General features: G+C 51.1%; 1 protein-coding gene across 1 annotated transcript in view; it reads left to right on the forward strand.

The window, feature by feature from the left end:
* Nucleotides 1–4,157, forward strand: part of nfia (nuclear factor I/A) — a 285,399-nt gene extending 281,242 nt beyond the window's left edge. The window contains 1 exon segment of the mRNA XM_039767230.1: nucleotides 3,152–4,157. Within this exon segment, the coding sequence (XP_039623164.1) occupies nucleotides 3,152–3,166 (15 nt within the window). The 3' untranslated portion in view covers nucleotides 3,167–4,157.
* Nucleotides 4,158–17,665: the final 13,508 nt, after the last annotated feature.

A 17,665-nucleotide genomic window follows, 5' to 3' on the forward strand; every position in this document is an offset into this window, starting at 1 on the left:
AAAAGGTGCGCGCAGTGGGGTTGGATCGAGCTGGCAGGCGGGCTCTCCCGTGCGCCCCGTCTTTTTTTTTTTTTTACTTTGTCGCTTTTCTCAGTACAAAGCAGTCCGACCACGACCAATGTTAGTGCGGCATCAAGCGCAATAAAGAAGCCATTGTGTGACTTTCAGCAAGGCGCCGATCAATTAAACGCGCGGGCACGCGAGTCAGTGGAGCCCGCAGCGTGCGCTCGTAAATTCGGCTCAGTCCATTGTCGACGTCACAAGTGGGCGGGGAGCGGGGCAGTTTCTTGCTAATGACAGTCACGTCTAGGGCTGTCTGGTTGCTAAGGGCAACCAGACATGATGTAACACCAGGATGAACTTGAACTTGAATGGGAGGGAAGGGGAAGTAGAGAAAGGTGGGGGGTGAAAAGGGGAACAATAGACCTGAGCAATCAATAAGGGCGATCTCGGGGAGGATTAGAGGGACACTTAAGGCGCTCGGTGAGCTCCACACACCCTCGAGCTCTGCGTTCTCTGACATTTTATCCATATATATATATATATATATATATATATATATATATATATATATTTCTGTATGTATGCATTTCTTACAGTCCTTAGCACGGTGCTCGATCGTGCAACCTATTAGAACAGCTCGCGTTCGCCGGCCAGCAGTACCAGGGCCGTCGGGCCAAACGCGCGGAGTTGACGAAGACCCCAACTGTCTCGTGACGTTATCTAACAGACGTGTGCACTTTACTGACGCGAAAGTGGGCTTAAATTAGCAAAAAAAAACAAGCTTGGTTTCTTTAAAAGAGACCCCCCCCAAAGTGTGAGTGCACTTCTTCATGTTTGAGATTTTGAAATAGAGCCCCCCAGCCCACGTATACAGTAAGTTGGGGACTAGCAGCGTATTTCAATGTGCTACTCCTACTCATTTTTATTTGGTGATGATATAGTGCCTGTCATATCTGTCTATTTTTACAGTACTCTGAAGTACAAGTGAGCTGCTCCTGTCATTTATGCTGCCATCTGTCTGTCTGTCCATCTGCAGAGTATCTACTGACCAGTAAACATCACATCTATCAGTCAGTCTGTCTGTCTTGTATATAGTGCCTTTCCCATCTGTTCATCTGTCTACAGTGGCCTTGGTGACGTGTTGCAAGTAAGAAGTTCAGTGAAGCAGTGTGTCTGGAACAAGAGCAGCACCGTCATACTCTACACACTATGTGTTCACTTTCACTTCTCCATCGCCTCGCTTTACTCTCTCTGTCCATTAATGGGCCTGCTGCGTGTTGACGTACTGCATACTGGTTGGGCCTGCAAGTGAGAATTTCCACGGATTTTGTATGTGGAACAAGACAACTCCTACTAATGTTACTTTCATGTGTCCATCTATAATATAGTGCCTTTCATGTCGGTCTAGATGTCGAGATAGAATTGTTTGCTGTGTATTGTGTAGTGCCCACCCTGTAAAAGATGTCAGCAAATTTAACGGTACAAATACTGTAAATGGTGGAAGTAAAAGACAGGAAAGTTACCTTATGTTCTACTGAAAATTACCTGAATATCTTAAACAATAAATGTCATTATTTTTTACAGCCAAGTACTGTTAAATAAATATTTTTCTACCTTCAAAATATGCTAAATACCGTTTATTGATGCATTACAGTTATACCGAAAAAATCTGTTCATTTCAGAGTGTAAAACTGCTAAATAACGAAGGTAAACAACCGTAACATGTAAAACAGTAAATCACCGTTTCAGTTACGATATTTGCATACGGACACGCCCCTTTTCCCAATATTCTTCCGGTGAGCCGCATACCTTTGAATTGGAGGGGAAACGTCACCCAAGTTAGCAGACTGATTTGTCCTCTGCACGTGCTGAAGGTTTTTTGAGGTTATGGAAGCTGATTTATGGTGGGTTGTATTCGAGAAGTAGGACACCATACACCACAAAAGAAAACTTTACTTCTCCACCAGACAACGTGCCGTAACTTCTTTAAACATTGACTTGTTTTCAATGTGTATAATTAAATGGCACATGCTTGCTATTGGTTGTTGTTACCTAACTGATACAAACTGGGGTTTGACCCTGCCAATACTTATTGGTTATTGATTGTCATATTTATTACACAACATGAATTTCTGGTTATGGTTAAACATTCCCTTCTGTTGGAATTTGTTGCAAAGACCGAATAGTTTTTACTACAAAATTATACCGCAGACCAAAACATATTGTCACCTTATTTATTACAGTAAAATTTTGGCAAGCCAGCTGCCAGTTTTTTACCGTAAACGTACCATTCTTTTTTTTACAGTGCACCCTTTTGTAGGTCTGTCTGTTCACGTCTACTTATCTGGCCTTCTTCATTATTAAGTGCTTTCCCTTTCTGTTTATCTGTCTGCAGAGTCCTCGGTGACTGGCAGCCTGCTGTGTGTTTGGTGACAGTCAGACTTACCTGTCTGTCCTTTATATAGTGCCTTTCCTCTCCGGTCATCTCCCCCGTTGGTCGGCCGGTCAGTCAGCCGGACTCGCGCCTTTCTATTTCACCGTATGCTAAACTACACGACTCCTGCCCCAACTGCTGCCATTTTCTGAGCTCCATGTGTTCCTTATTGGGTCACGAACGTCGTGTGTCTTTGTGTTTGAATACCAAGTATACCCAGCCAGCCCATATCGGTGCCCGAGCGTCACTGATGTCACGAGATACCAAAAGGAGTAAATGAGTCTGCAGTCGGTTAATAATAAGAATTATTCAGCACATGGTATTTATATAGCGCCTTTCCCGTGCTCAGGACGCTTCATAAGCAGTGGAAGACTCTGAATGAATATTTGGTAGAAAATGGTGAATAACAGAAGGGCCCTGCACCCCCGGCTGTCGCCTGTTCTCTCCGTTTCAGGGTGGGCTTTTCTTGAAGACGCTCCATGAGTTGAGTTGCCTGCTTCCAGTCTGGATTGGCTCTGTCTTGGGTTAAACTGAGGGAGGAGGTGACGTTAGGTTAGACCACCACATCTCCGTGTATCTGTTTGCTTGGCTAGGCCAAGCGCCGTGGTTGGTGACGGGTCTGTTTAAAATTCGGTCAAAGTCTGTACGTGACTCTGTGAGGAGCAGCGCAGCCACGGCCTGATGGGTGTCTTCTCTCTTGTCTTCTTTCCACAGTGGTACCTGGGTTAAAGGCGAGCGTCTCCCACCACCCACCAGACAGACCACTTGACCCGTAGCCGGCACTGTGACAGGAAGGAGAGGACGAAGAGGGCTCGTCTCCCTGCTGGGGGAGGGGGAGGAGGAGGAGGAGGAGGCATGAGGATCACACGATCAAGACCACCACCAACCCATCGATGCTGCACAACACGCGCCCCACCTTTCGGGAGCATAGAGAGCGGCGCACAGAACTACCTGGCCGAAGAGCACCTGCACGTCACGGACTTGGTCTTTGCCCCCATGGATTTGTAAATGGGAGAATCAGGACCCTTGCTTGACCCTGGGGGGGGGGATGGTTCCAGGATCCCGAGTCCAGGTTTGACTCAACTGCTGGTCTCTCAGTGTGCGCGGCGGGTGAGGGTCTCGTCGGATCGATGAAATATTTAGGCTCAGAAGCCACCGCCCGCAGTCCCCGAGGCGAGCCTAAGTGTTTCAGCGCTGACGTCCGGAGAACATCAAGAGACCCTGGCCTGGTAAGGTGAAGAAGGTGCCCCCGACGAAAACAACGAGAGTGCCTCCTGAAGCCCACTTCGACACACGTACATTCATACATGCAGACATGCGTGGAGCCCCGCGGATGTGTGCATGCATGTCTGGGTGAGATGCACCGGGAGCGAACGAAGCGGCCTGGAAGTTGACGAGCCGAAGAGCCGCGCACACGAGTACCGCCCGCCAGGTGCGTGCGTGCGCGCGAGTGTGTCTGTGCGCGCGCGCGCGCACGCACCCTCACGCACGATGGGCCGTGCGCTTGTGCTTTGAAGGACGGCCGACGCATTTGCTGCCAGGCTGGAAGCCCTCGTCCCCAGTAGAAACACTAAAAGGTTTTGTACAGAAGCGAAGAGAAGTGCGCTCTGTTTTTGTATCGAGCGCGTCTTCAGATGAGGAGGAGAAAAAGCAATCCATTGAGTTTGGGAACTGAGTAAAGTGCAATTGAATTGGATGGATGAATATCTTCATAAGATAAGAGTTTGTAAAAAAAACAAAAAAACAAAAACAAAATATTTTTTGGGACTTTTTTTTTCCAAGTCCTTTTTTAAACCCCAGGACTCTAAAATATCGGGGTGGAAAAAAGAAAGAAAGAAAGAAAGAAAGAATAGCCTTTTGAGAACACCTTTTACGTTCTGTTTTGCTCTGATCGATGTTTTATGATTTGCTTGTGTATCCCTTAAAAACATGGAAAGCGTAGTCGGTAGGAGGCCGAAGTCTGGTCTGGGGTCAAAGATGCACGGCCTGCACCAGAAGATGACATGCAATGCAAGTGGTGAGGCCTGGGGGGGTGGGTTTGATTTTATCAGGGGGTTGGGCTTCAGAAGTAGACCCCCAAAGCAGTGCAAAAAAATAGAAAGAGAAACAAGTTTGCCAGAGCGCAGCCTTTCAGTACCTTTACCTGCAGCTTTGAACACACAGACGTTGTTTTTTGTTTTCTTTCCTGTATTATACGAATATTTAGACTTTCTGATTGGCTCGATGGGTGGTCAGTTGGGAAGAAAAGAAAAAAAAAAAAAGAAGCAGAATAATGTGCATGTCTTAGTGGTAGTGACTAATTTTTATATAGCGCAAGTAGACTCGATGTAGACACGATATGGTAAACCCGAATCCAGGCACTTGCCGTTAAACGCGACTTGTTTGGCCCGCAGAGAAAGGGCTCCTTACTGCTGTCCTCTACAATCAGCGAGCGGGGGGCCTTGCGAAGACCCCCGGCTCCTCTATCGTTTCCCCTTAAAATAAATGAAATCAATATTTTTTTTTATGTTCTTGAATTGCACGAAGCAGTTATTCCGCATCAATGTGCCTTGCCCTGGAGAGTAATTATGTGCTAACTTGTTGCACAATTTCCTATGTGGAGAATTTCTTTTTTAATTATTATTATTATTATTATTATTATTATTATTGTTGTTATTATTATTATTATTATTATTATTGTTGTTGTTGTTATTATTATCGTCCCCTTAGTGTAGCAAATTGGAGAGTAAAATATTGTAAAGTTTTTTAAAAGAAAAAAAACTAATAATGCGACTTTGATGTCCGCTGTTGTGGTTTTTAACACCTTAGTAAAGTTTCGATGCCCGTTTAGTCGTGCGCAGGTAGACTAGGAGTGTCGTCCCGTAGATGCGAGTGCGTGCCTGAGCTCCGTAGCTGCTAGTGTGTCCGTGTTTGTAGATGTTGCTGCATTTAAAAAACGAAACAAAAAAAAAAAAAGAATAATAATAATTGGAGTCTTCCTGTTTGGATTTTGTTGTTTTATTTTGGTTTTCCCCAGAAACGAGAGAATATGCAATATCTGCTTTTGATCCTGTAGACCTTGGCATTTGTTACGTTGATTGTTTGTTTGTTTTTTGTTTTGTTTTGACCAAAGTCAGTGCTGCACTTGACTAGAAGTGTTGTGTTGTTTGTTTGTTTGTTTGTTTTTTTATTATTATTATTACTTTGTTGTTGTTGTTGTTGTTTGTGACACTGAATGCAGGGCTCGTCTTAGCAGAGCAGTCTGACTGTCGGACACTAAGCTGAATCCTTGCCGCTTTTTTAAAATATTCTTCTAATTGTGATTATTTTGTTTTAGTTACTGTGTGTGCAGAACTTGGTTTGGTTGGGGTTTCTGGTTTTGTTTTTCTGTTTTTTTTGGTCACGAGCAAGCCTTAAATGAAGAAAACCGTTCTGGAGTCTCACAATCACTTTTGTTCACAGGCGGAGAAAAATGAAACATTTGGGAAAAAGAACAAAACAAACATCCAAATTGACCACCTTTATAGAAATGGACGCCAACGACGAGTGCTGAATGACTTGTGTGTGTGTGTGTGTGTGTGTGGAGAGTCCGTACCCTCATGTACCGGATATCTAGACACACTGTGTGTCTCACTCGCTGGCTCTCGCGCTCTTTCTTTGTCTGTCTGTCTGTCTCGCTGTCTCCACACACACACACACACACACAGATAGTCGCGTCGGCCTGCACTTTTACAGCCAGTTCAGTACCAGAGGTGCATACGTCTCTCTCTCTCTATATATGTGTGTGTATATATATTTATATATTTCAAATTAGACACACTGATCTTTATGTAGATATACACTTAGGGATAGCATATACTCTATAGGTACATATCTGTCTGTCTGTCTGTCTGTCTGTCTCTGGAGTTCATTTCAAAGGGGTGTGCAGAGGAGCTTCAAAGACGTCTGTCTTGATTTGCACATCTACACTTATATCTACGTACAGTATATCTATATACACATACATATATAAGAGTGCGCGTCTTTCTGAACGATTTGCTGTACTTTGTCCTTCTTTTCTTGATTCTCCCCGGGGACTCGTCCCAGTGGTGCTCACATGATTGTCCCCAATGTGTCTCACGTGGCCGTCTGTTGTGCTGTGTGCCATTCAACATCCTCTTAGCACTTAGCTGGGCATTACTCTCTGACAAATTGTGCACTAGAAATCAAATCAATTATTGCCAGTGATATGGAGAAAGAATTAAACCACAGCTTCCAGTGGAAAAAAAACACAAAAGCAAAGCAGCGTGCAGTCGCGCCGAGGAGGAACACGAAACCCACTGAGAGAACGAAGCAACAGGCCGGACCGCTGGGGTAGGTAGCACTGATACAGTCCGCTGCGTACACAACAGAAATAACAATAATGATAATAATAATAATAATAATAATAATAAACGCCAGTCTGGGGGACGGACTTGTCATTTGTATGTTGTATAGTTTTAGTAATCTCACAGAGCTGAACACAAAAAGAAAGAAAACTGCCCTATTTTATATGCAGAGGTTTTATAGCATTGTTTAAAACAAGAAATAAAAAAGGAAAAAAACAACATACATACATCTGTCTACCTGTCTGTCTATCTAATCCTGCCAACTACGCTATCTCTCTGTCTATCTGTCTATCTATCTATCTATCTGTCTGTCTAATCCTGCCAACTACGCTATCTCTCTATCTATCTATCTCTCTATCTGTCTATCTATCTAATCCTGCCAACTACGCTATCTGTCTATCTCTCTATCTGTCTGTCTAATCCTGCCAACTACGCTATCTCTCTATCTATCTATCTCTCTATCTGTCTATCTATCTAATCCTGCCAACTACGCTATCTGTCTATCTCTCTATCTGTCTGTCTGTCTAATCCTGCCAACTACGCTATCTGTCTATCTATCTCTCTATCTATCTAAATACAGATGTAGATAGCATTGTTGATTTGCTTCTTGTATTAAAGGCTTCCTTTGGTTTGCGGTTTCACCCCAATGGCGTCACTACAGCATCCCACTCTTCACGTGTATCCCGCTGACGGCGGTCGTTCGTATCACCGATGACTTTGATCTACGGTGGTCTGTGAAGTCTTATTGGAAACACTGTAATTAAAGTTGGATTAAGTGAAGTCAATTGAAGTTCAAAGTTTACCTCTCTAGCCTTTATCTGTAAGTGCGGACCCCACAAAGTTCTGAGAAGATCCGGTGGGACTCTTAGACTGAACGTAGGCCGTCATCCGGGCAAAGGGTCCTTAATGCTGTCTGCCATAATCCACAAACTCAGGGTCTTGTGAAGACCCCTTCTTCCTCCATCTTCTCTCCTATCTTTTTTTGCAATCCTGCCACACAGTGCCACGTAGTCACCCCGCTAGAAGGTGGACCCCCATTTGCTATAAGCGTCTGGGGGTTGCATTGTCTCTTGGCAGTTCCTTGTGTTTGTAGGACACAGAAGTAGCACGAGGGGTCTATGCCATCTGTCTGTTCCGCACTCCACAGACCTCCTCATTTACTTCCCGAGACCACCGGCTCACTAAATTTGACTTCCTTGCCACCCTAAAGGGAAGGCGGCAGGTAACTCGAAGCGCACTCGTCGCGTCGATTGAGTTGAGTTGGACCCTCTGGTGCCCCCTGTGGAGGAGGATACGGTCGGCGTCCCCTGTGACCACTTTAGCTACCTGGGCCCCGTCCTCCGTCACATCCACAAGTTTGTCTCGATAAAGTAAACGCTTTGTTTGAGATTCGCACTCACAGTCGCCATGTTTTAGATTAGCAAGCAGAGAGACGACAAGCTGAAGTCACGCGGACGTGGAGGGAGCCGAGGGCGTCATGTTGAGCACCTGCGGCCATTAAAGGTACACCTCGGTGACTTGGGACGTCGGCCTGAACTCTGACCACGAGAAGTGCTGCCCGTGCTTGGGTCACGTCCAGCCTGGCACTAAAAGAGGACATCACTTTGGTCGTCCTGTCACTCGTCCTGTCACTCGTCCTGTTGTCATTTGACTCCGTCTTGTCCGAGTGCGTCCTCCGTGTTTCAGTGCTGTCCATTCGGAGCGCGTGTGCCGACGGCAGTGAGGTGGACAGCAGGACGTTGGTGAGGAGAACGACTCTAAAAGGAGGAATTCCCAAAACGAACGGCGTCACGTCGACCTCTTCGAGTGAGACTCTCCAGCAGCTCTGCCCGTTTTCCATTGGCGTACTCGTTCAGGTTGGCACCTTTGCATTCCCAGGCCCCCAGATGTCCTGTCATTTTGTGGTTCACCCCTTTAATACAAAAAGCAAAAACGCACAACGCAATGCAGCAGACGCACCTGAGGGGCTACGGGGTCGAGAGCGGGCGACGCAAACCTCCGATGGCTCAGGTGGCTTTTGACTCCCATTTCTGGTCCTCGGTGTCCCCAGATGGACTGACGTTTACATGCCTCGTTTGATCTCGTCAATGAGGCACTGAAATGGAGGAGGGTGCCAACGGAGGCCATCTCGTCGAATGCCAAAGGGCCGCGCTGCGCAGGGTGCGTCCATCCTGACTCGCGGCCTTCTGCGTCGGACTTTCACGTTCCCCTCGCAGCTCGGTGATCAGGGTCCCGTTCTGAAGTCTTGAGACGTGTGAGGACAAAGGAAGGCGAGCGCGTGGCGGGCAGGGGAGCTCGACTGGGATGGAGGCGCAGGCCGGAAGGACGGGGAAAGGAAAAAAACAAAAGGGGCCGTCGATTGGGTTTTGGTCAGAAGTTCTTTTTTGAAACGGGGTGGTTGTTTCAGCTCATTTGTCCACAAAGAAATAAGCCAATTTATTTATCTTGAAGTTAGTGCATGTCTGACGTATTTAACCGTTTTTTATTTTCTGGAAATGGCTATGCAGCCTTGATTGCGCAAATCAGCAGAACTAAAGGAAGACAAAAGTCAATAAAAGGAGGGTTTCTTCACACGCCAAGCGAGAACGAGAAACGGCGTACAAGTGGCACCGAGCGAGAGCACGTATGTACGGCCGTTCGTGAATCTGCGGGTGGCACCGGAGCGCACCCTCGAATGCGCCGCGTTAACGCAGAGCCATCCCATGGTGCTAAAACAGGCTGGCAAAGGGTGGCGCGACGGATGGGCCTCGCCACTCTGCTTCCGGACGGACGACGTCTTTTATCTGCATGAGAACTATGCACTAATCGTTGCCTATAGATATCCGCGTATGCATACGGGCGCGGGCTCTCGTGGGCACTTGTGGGCTCTGGCGGGCTGTCACGGGCACTCGTGGGCTCTCGCGGGCGCGCCGTATCCACATGAGTAAATATAGCGATACTATTTTGTGTTAACAGTCTTTGCCTTCTTTTTTGGTCGATGTTTATGAAGCCAGCTTTAGGACAGAATGAATTATATGGGAATAAAAACCAGCATATTACGTGATATATATATATATATATATATATATGAGAAATAAATAAAGAAATCAAATGTAGTGCCTGTGAAACTCTGTATTATATCGCTCTCTCTTCTGAATTCTGGATACAGTATATATATATATATATTTTATTTGTCTGTCTGTCTGTCTGTCTCTACACCGGTAGCCTTTGCTGTCTGTCTGTCTGTCTGTCAGACCCTCCGCCGATGTACGAGACCCTCGAGATGTTACTCTGCATGCTTCTTCTTCTTCTTCTTCTTCTCCACTATTGCTTTGTGAGCTCCACTCCTCCTTCTTTGCGTTTGATTTGTCTCCCTGGTGCTCGGCGGGCGATGCCACGGGCGCCGCTGTCCTCTTCTTCTCTTCTATCGCGTGTTTTTTTTTGCGCACGCGTGCCCGTTTTCCTCGTGCGTTGTGTGCCCGCGTGTGTCTGTAGAGCATTTTCACCCTCTGCTTTCTCTCCATTGTCTCCGGAGGGGTGGACGCCAGCCACACGCGGACTAAGAGTCGCCTCCCGCCCCACGCGCAGGCTCGAGCCCCTGAGCCGATGTGCCAATCGATGGCAGATGTCAGCTCAGCGGTCGTGAAGGGACGCCATTGATTGGGCGAGGCCCTCCGACCACAGAAATACAATTTGAACCTCAGCGGGGACCACCGCTGGGCTGACATCAAAGCGGCCTTTTGAGCACTTCAAAGTGGCACTGCCCACCCCCCCCCTACCCGTCACAGGCTCGCCCTCGCGCTCTCGTTTTGTGTCGGGGACTCCGACTGGCAGATCCAGGTGGTTAGGAAATTCATGCAAATCCTCACAAATCCTTCCCTTCCCAAGCTGCAGATGTGGCAGCCGTCGGCGGTGAGAGACTCTGTGCCCCAAACGCAGGGGTCCGCGGGGTCAAGGCCTCGGTGAACGAGGAGGCGACGGCAGCTTTTGAAGGCCAATCAGATTCCACCCTCCTGCGTGGCGGCGGGGAGGTTGGACCAAAGATTTTGGGAGCTGCTGGATGCGGGCGGGCGGGCAGGCCACGTGCACTTTGGCGCCTCAGAGTCATCTGCGTGACGATTGGCCATCGACGGCCGGGCAGACGGGCAGGAACGCAGAGCAAGACAATCCGATCTCCGCTCAAATTCGCCGACTGACCTAACGGTTTCCGGCACCTCCTTGTCAACCCCACTTCCTCTATGCAAACCGACAATCCCTCAGCGAGCGGCTCACGAGGGGGGCGCGTGACGACCGAGCCGAACGCGCCACGCGATGCCACGCCTGAGAACGTGCGACGGGCGGATCGTACGACACGAGGACCGGTGTGGCCTCTGGGGGTGAGGCCTCGGTTTTTCTCAAGTGCCTAGTTTTACTTTCTATGCGTTACTGTATCGAGGGTATCGGAAGCGCGCCCGCGCCCGCACGAGTGGCCATCGACGTTAGCGCCCGCCGAGGCAAGCCGCAGATACGAGAGTCTCCCGGCATCGAGAACCTGCCGCTCAACCTCTGGCTCCGCGTTTCTGGGTTTTGCCCGTCGATTCCAAATCTCGCGTCTTCCCACAGCGCCATCTCGATGTGTGGACTTGTCCAAGATGGCCGACACATCGTGAAAGTCCCCGCTTGTACCCCCATCTGATGCCCACGTGTGCCCGGTCGATCGCCATGTGGGAGCCCCTTAGTCCCGCGCCAGCGTCCACCTCTCTCCACACCAGGCGTGCGCTGCCAGTCCGCTGCCCGCATTTGTTGTTGTTTTCTTGTGATCTCCTTTGGATACAAAAAGACGTGAAAAATAAAAAAGAGAATCAAAAAACAAGCCGAATGAACCTTGTGCCTCGATTTCACGCGTCACCGCCGTCCGTGACCACCTTTGATTGAGGGTCACCGTGGGCGCCCACTTCATACCCGTCGCTGCAGGTTTTCTGTAACTCCTCCTCCTCCTCTTCCTCCTCTTCTGTTTTTTCAGCTGGTGTGGATTTGTTTCAATCTTCTAGTCACCCATTAGTGTTACCGACCTTCTCACATTACGAAAATTCAATTACTGGAAGCAAAATCTTCATTTCCTATGCAACAGAAAAAGAGAATAAAAATGCTAATGCTAAGCCTGGCGTCTGTCACTTTGTCTCTCTGTGTCTGTCGTGGTGCCACCCAGTGGTGCCAGTCCCTTCTGCCAATGCTGCCTGTGCCCTGAAGATGAGCTCGTCCACACGGTAAGTCGCCGAAGTTCGGGGGGCAGCGTGGAGACGACGGCGACATCAAAGGCTCCAGCAGGGGGCGAGCTGCTCGGGTTTGGTGTTGACACGTGGAGTCTCGTCACAGGCCCGCCATGGGGGTCTTAAACCTGAGAAACAAGGACCCCAGAAAACCCAACTGAAGACCCTAAACCCTCACAGGCCGCACTGAAGAAATCGAAATCGAGGGAGGAGATGGAAGGTCATACAGCGCCTTGATGTGCGCCGTGACCCGCTAGGGGGGGGGCTCGCGTGTAGGGTGCAGGCATGGGGACCCCAACTGTTCCTTTGAATTGAAGCCAGGGGCCATGCTCCTTGGGGGTCTCATGTCCATTCTAGCCATGGCCAGGGTCTTGGTGGTCTGCATGAGGAGGACCACTTACAGTCACCCCCCCACCACTCACTGGAGGGGGTCTCAGTATCCTGATGAAAGCCCCCTGACCAGTCGGTGCCCCCATCAGTCACATCGGGGGTCTGTGACCAAACACTTCTTCTCTATGGTGGGCTGAGCGTCTCATCTAAAGGACTTCCCAGGATGCCTACTGGTTGATTGATGACGACTTGGAGGCGGGGCTTGGGTGGAGTACGGGTGGGATTTCAGAATGGACACGTTACCATAGAAACAGTGCTGTCCCTCTTCAAAACTGGCACTCAGCAGACTGGCGAGCGTGACACGCTAATAGCAAGCGCTGATTCACGGTGGATGGCCAGGACAGGTGGTGCCAGTTTGTCATCCATGGTGCTGCGGGGCACCGAGATCAGCGGAGATGGCAGACGTGGACGGGGGAGCAGGTCGGGTGTGGTGGGCCGCAGGAGCCGTCTGTACGAATAGAAGAAAGCAGGTGGGCATACTGCTCAGTGCACAGGCAGCACTATGGCGGGCATATGCTGCCCACTGGTGGGGTCACATGATTAGCACCTCAAGACCCCGCCTTCTCCCCACGCCCTCTTTACGCCTCACAGCTGATTGCACAGACACTCGAACTGCTCCTCAGGTCTCCGCCTCCTCCCTCGCCACCCCAGCAGCGGATGCCACACCCACTTTGTACCTCCCTGCTGACCCCCGTCGAAGCCCTCAGCAGTGCCACATCTGGTGGTCACATGGTCTTCAGTCACCACAAAGCCATCCCACGGGGGCTTCCTGATATTATCTGCCAAGTGGGGGCACCTCCTTATCTGTGCCCACTGGCATCATCTGCTAGCGCTTGCCAAGTACTCATGGTGGTCCTGCCCAGCACTCCAGAGACCCCCTGAACCAAAGGCTGATGGCTCCTCTGTCTTTACATGTGCCCGACATGATGCCACCTGTAGTCAGATGGTACTGGGAACCAGAATCGGGGTCACTGGCAGAACACTTTACATACAGGAGTGGCTGGGGCTGACCAGACAGACATGGGAGGAGGAGGAGGACAGACACACACACACACACACACACACACAGAGGGCCTCGCGGTTTTTAACTGGCAGCTCGGGTGTCTGCCAACAGCGAGAGCCCCCCCTCCCCACCACAAAGCCTCACCTCAAGAAGATCAATGCCATAAACCGAAAAAGGGGCTGCACGGTGACAGGTGACACTGGAGATCCCTTGCCAGCCTGCATTATTGACAGGAAGACATTGCAGGTGGAGCCCCAGTGCCCATGCCATCCTCATTAACCGGCGTGTCCCACCGAGGGCTGAGCTGCGGCTGCCCGACTCCTCAGGGACCCCCTCGGCTCTGCATTGCCGGTTTGAGGAGGGCAGGGTATCGGATGGCGCTGATTGAGGGTCACACTCAAGGGCACGCTGGAATCTCGAAAACAACACGACGTCTGAACAAAACGAGGCAGAAGCAGCAAACTGGCAGGGGACTGCATGGGCACTGGGGTGGCACACAAGTGGTGCCATGTGTTCGCAGCTGCTGTTGTTGTCCCGCCTTAACTTTCTTTCTTTCTTTCTATTGTGTGAAGCGTCGTGTTCGTCAGGTCCAGCCCTGCCCTCATCACGTGGTGCCCAAGGAGGCGGGGCCACCTCAGGCTGCAGTCCAGCCCAGCAGGTGTTTCATCAGAAGCTCCGCCCTTCTCGCCTTTCCTGCGTCTTCAGCTGAAGTTTGCTGCCCGTTTTCGTTTTAGCAGATTTATTTCCTCGTCCCCTTTTGGTTTTTTGTGTGACTTTCTGGGCCTGATGGTGGAGTTGGGGGTCCCGGCCGGCCATTCTGCACTCCTCCTTTGGGACTTTTTTATGTGTTTGGGGTTTTTGGATCTTTTCGCCCATTAAGTTTGATTTTTTTTTTTTTTACACCCGGGCACCTGAGGCCTAGTTGAGTGCCCAGCCAGCTGCCACACCATAGTGTAAGCTGTGGCCCCCCAGAGGACAAGGGACATCACCTCCATCCTGCCCTCACACTCTCTCTCTAAAGGAGGAGGAGGAGGAAGAGGAGGAGGAAGAGGAGAGCTGCCTGAAGAGCTTCACGAGATTCGGCCACTTTAGCTTCTAAACCTTCACCTGCCCCTCGTCTCCTGGCCCCACAACCCTCTTGTTGGGGTCCCCAGTTTACACGACCTCAATAACAGCAAGAAGGAGGAGGCCCACCACAAAGCAGGGGCAGGGAGACCCTGCTGACCACCCCCTTCATTTTGGCTGCTCGGCCCCCCCGCTGGCTCAGATTCCTCGCTGTCCCTCCACAAAGCCCCCGTCGCCTACGTGACACTTTAGAGATTGTGTGCAGCCCTGGGTGGGGGTCTCGTGTTGTGGGCTGCCTTGCTGCTGCGGACCTCCGCTAAATGTCACCCATCACTGCCCACCTGGCCTGCCATCCCTTCTACTGCGTGGAACTGGAGGCCCACCCTGCACACCTCCGAGAGGCCCCCACCAGCCTGAGGGCGTCTCCTTGAATGGCCGCGGGGTGGGCCTGCCAATGACATCACAGCACGTCACCATGTCACCAAAGAGGTGACACACACACACCTACCTAGTGAGGACAAAGTGAAAACAATGCAGAAGAGTAGCAAGACCACCATAAAAGTCAGGCACAGAGCCAAAGATGAGGACGGCGGGGCACAAAATGACGACGGAAGGCACCCTGCCTTCAAGTGGACCACCACAGCTAGCGCTGAGCCACCGTGCTGACGCTCAAACCAAGGGGTCGCAGAAAATCCGCAGTCCGTGTCACCAGATGGGCCACCACCACTCGACTTCCGTGTGCAAAGCGCGAGAGGAAGCAGAGGAGCTTCACTGGAGGGGCACAGATGGTCACACGGAGGGGGCGACACACCTTGTGAAGGTACGTGTGCCGAGTAGCCGCCCCACATCAGTGGCCTTCGGTGAATTTCGATTCTCCTGCTGGAGCTCCGAGGGCCTGGTGTCACCTAGAGGTGACGGTGACAGCCAACTAGGCCCGAGAGCCACCCGGGGCCATTGTGTAAGACGAACCCAGAAGGGAGAAGTGCGCCCGTCGTCGATGGCACTCAAGCTGAGCAAGGTTACTGCCAAGGGCAGCGACGACGACGTCCATCCAACAAACGGCTGGCACCCAGGGGTCACAATAGAACCTGTTCATCCTCAAAGAAAGCTGGCATCTAAGAGCGTGCTGCCTGGTGGGCTGTTAAAGATGCCAACTTGAGCTTTGTGAGATGTGCCCGCTGTCTCCACCCAGAAAGTTCACGCTCAGTCTGTGAAGAGCAGAACTAAATATACTGTATGTTGGCAGGCTCACGAGCCAGGGGCTTCATGCCACCCCACTCATCAGGCCTGCTGCTAAAGAAGACAAGGCCACTAGGGGGTCACTGCTGCATAGCAGGGCAACCTGTGGGTGGCACCACCTGGTGGTGACAGGGGCCTGGAAATGGTAAAGGGCGGAGCCCCAGTGCTGCAAAGACCACCCTGCAGGACGGGCACACCCTCCTAATGACCCTGTGTCTGGGGTGCCAGATCCAAACAGGCCAGCAAGCAGAAGGCAGACCCACCCGCCCAGCCAGTCCCTCATTATGCTCCGGCAGGTTCAAGGTGTCAAACCTCTGAGGGCACCTACATCTGTCAACCGGGCATCTGGACTGGCACTAAAAGGGCTCTGAGAAAGGACAGTGGCAACATTTTATGTGAGCAGAAGCAATGAGGACACGATGGCAGCGGCTCTGAGGCAGGGGGCTGACCCTGGCAGGAACCAAATCAGGACAGAAAGACCCCCAAGTCACCAGACATGGAGAGGACAGGCACCGGACCCCTGTGCCCATAATGGAGCTGTTCTTCACTAGCAACATGGTGCCCGTGTTTGAGCCATGAAATATTGAGACTGGCTGGCTTTACAAAGTGGGGTGCCAGCACTGCCCGCTGCTCCAGGAATGCCAATGGGATGATGACAGTAAAAGCCAACAAGGTGCACAATTTTATTTGAACCAGGGTGTGGCGGAAACTCAGTGCTGGTGTGACGGCCAACCACATTTGTAGAGGAGGATGAGGAGCAGGCTGGGCACAGAGGTGACAAGCCAACACGGCTAATGCCAATATTAGAATAGGCCACCTGCTGGAAATAAATGTGGGCAGAGGGGGCCGCCTAGAAAGCTGGCCAATTCAGTCAACTGGAGGGGGCGCACATCTAGAGTGGTCTCTCAGGGGCCTCGTCCCCAAAGGTCACCTCCGTCATCACCTGACAGGTTCAGGCTTTGGGCCGATGCCCCCTGGAATCCTGAGTGGCGGCGCCAACGTCAAGGCTGCCTGGTGCTGCTTATCGACCACACACGGACCCGGGGTCGGGGGGGCTTCAGACGCCCATCAGAAATGTGACCATTAAGCTGAGGCTGTGTGGGGGGCACTGGGCTGCAAGGTGGGAATCATGGCGGGCATTGAGGAGAGCGGGCGCTTGTACCCGACGCCTGCTCAGAATCGGAGTTGGGTGACCACGGCAGGGAGGAACAGGGGGCGGGTCTGTATTCCCAGGGACCCCCTAACCACCGCAGTCGGAGGGTGACGTCAGTGCCGAGGAGTGCAGGCGGTGGGCCGGCGAGGGGGGCTTCTATACCTTGGAGAACCTTTAACACAGGAAGCGATTTATCATAAGCAGGCGGCTCTCGATGGCCTCCATGCTGAACCAATTAGGGCCGGCGGGTTTCGTCATCCTTCCTAACCTGGACTGGGGGGCTCTGGGGGGCTTCGCAGCGCCACAGCACGGTAATTGAATTTTGATTAAACACACATGGCTTCTGACCTCGCATGGATCTTTAAAAGCCGTGACCCAACTGAAGGATTTGACTGAGCCAAGAAGCGGAGAGAACAGGATGTACTTGGAGGGTCCGGGGAGGGGGGGGGGTCTGGAAATCAGGGGCAGCTGGAGAACAAAGGAGCCTTTATAGCCCACCGGACTTCGATTGTTGTCAAGTTGGTGACGGACCACCAAACCAAAGCGAGAGGCGTGAGCCTCGGCGCCCGCATTTCTGGCAGCTCATCTGCAGATCCCGTTTTGTGACGCACGGCTGCGCGTCATGTGACACACCATGTCATCGACCGTGTCATCACTCCCCACCTATCGAAGATGGCGGCTCACACCTGACAAAACCCAAAGAGCAAATCGCGAATTCGAAATCCAAAGCAGAACGGCGACTCGGCCGTCGATGAGGGGGTGTGGCCTAACAACGGGGGACGAGGACTTTGTGACAGTCACAAA

This window comes from Polypterus senegalus, chromosome 10 (assembly GCF_016835505.1).
Source record: "Polypterus senegalus isolate Bchr_013 chromosome 10, ASM1683550v1, whole genome shotgun sequence".
In the NCBI taxonomy this organism is placed as follows: domain Eukaryota; kingdom Metazoa; phylum Chordata; class Cladistia; order Polypteriformes; family Polypteridae; genus Polypterus; species Polypterus senegalus.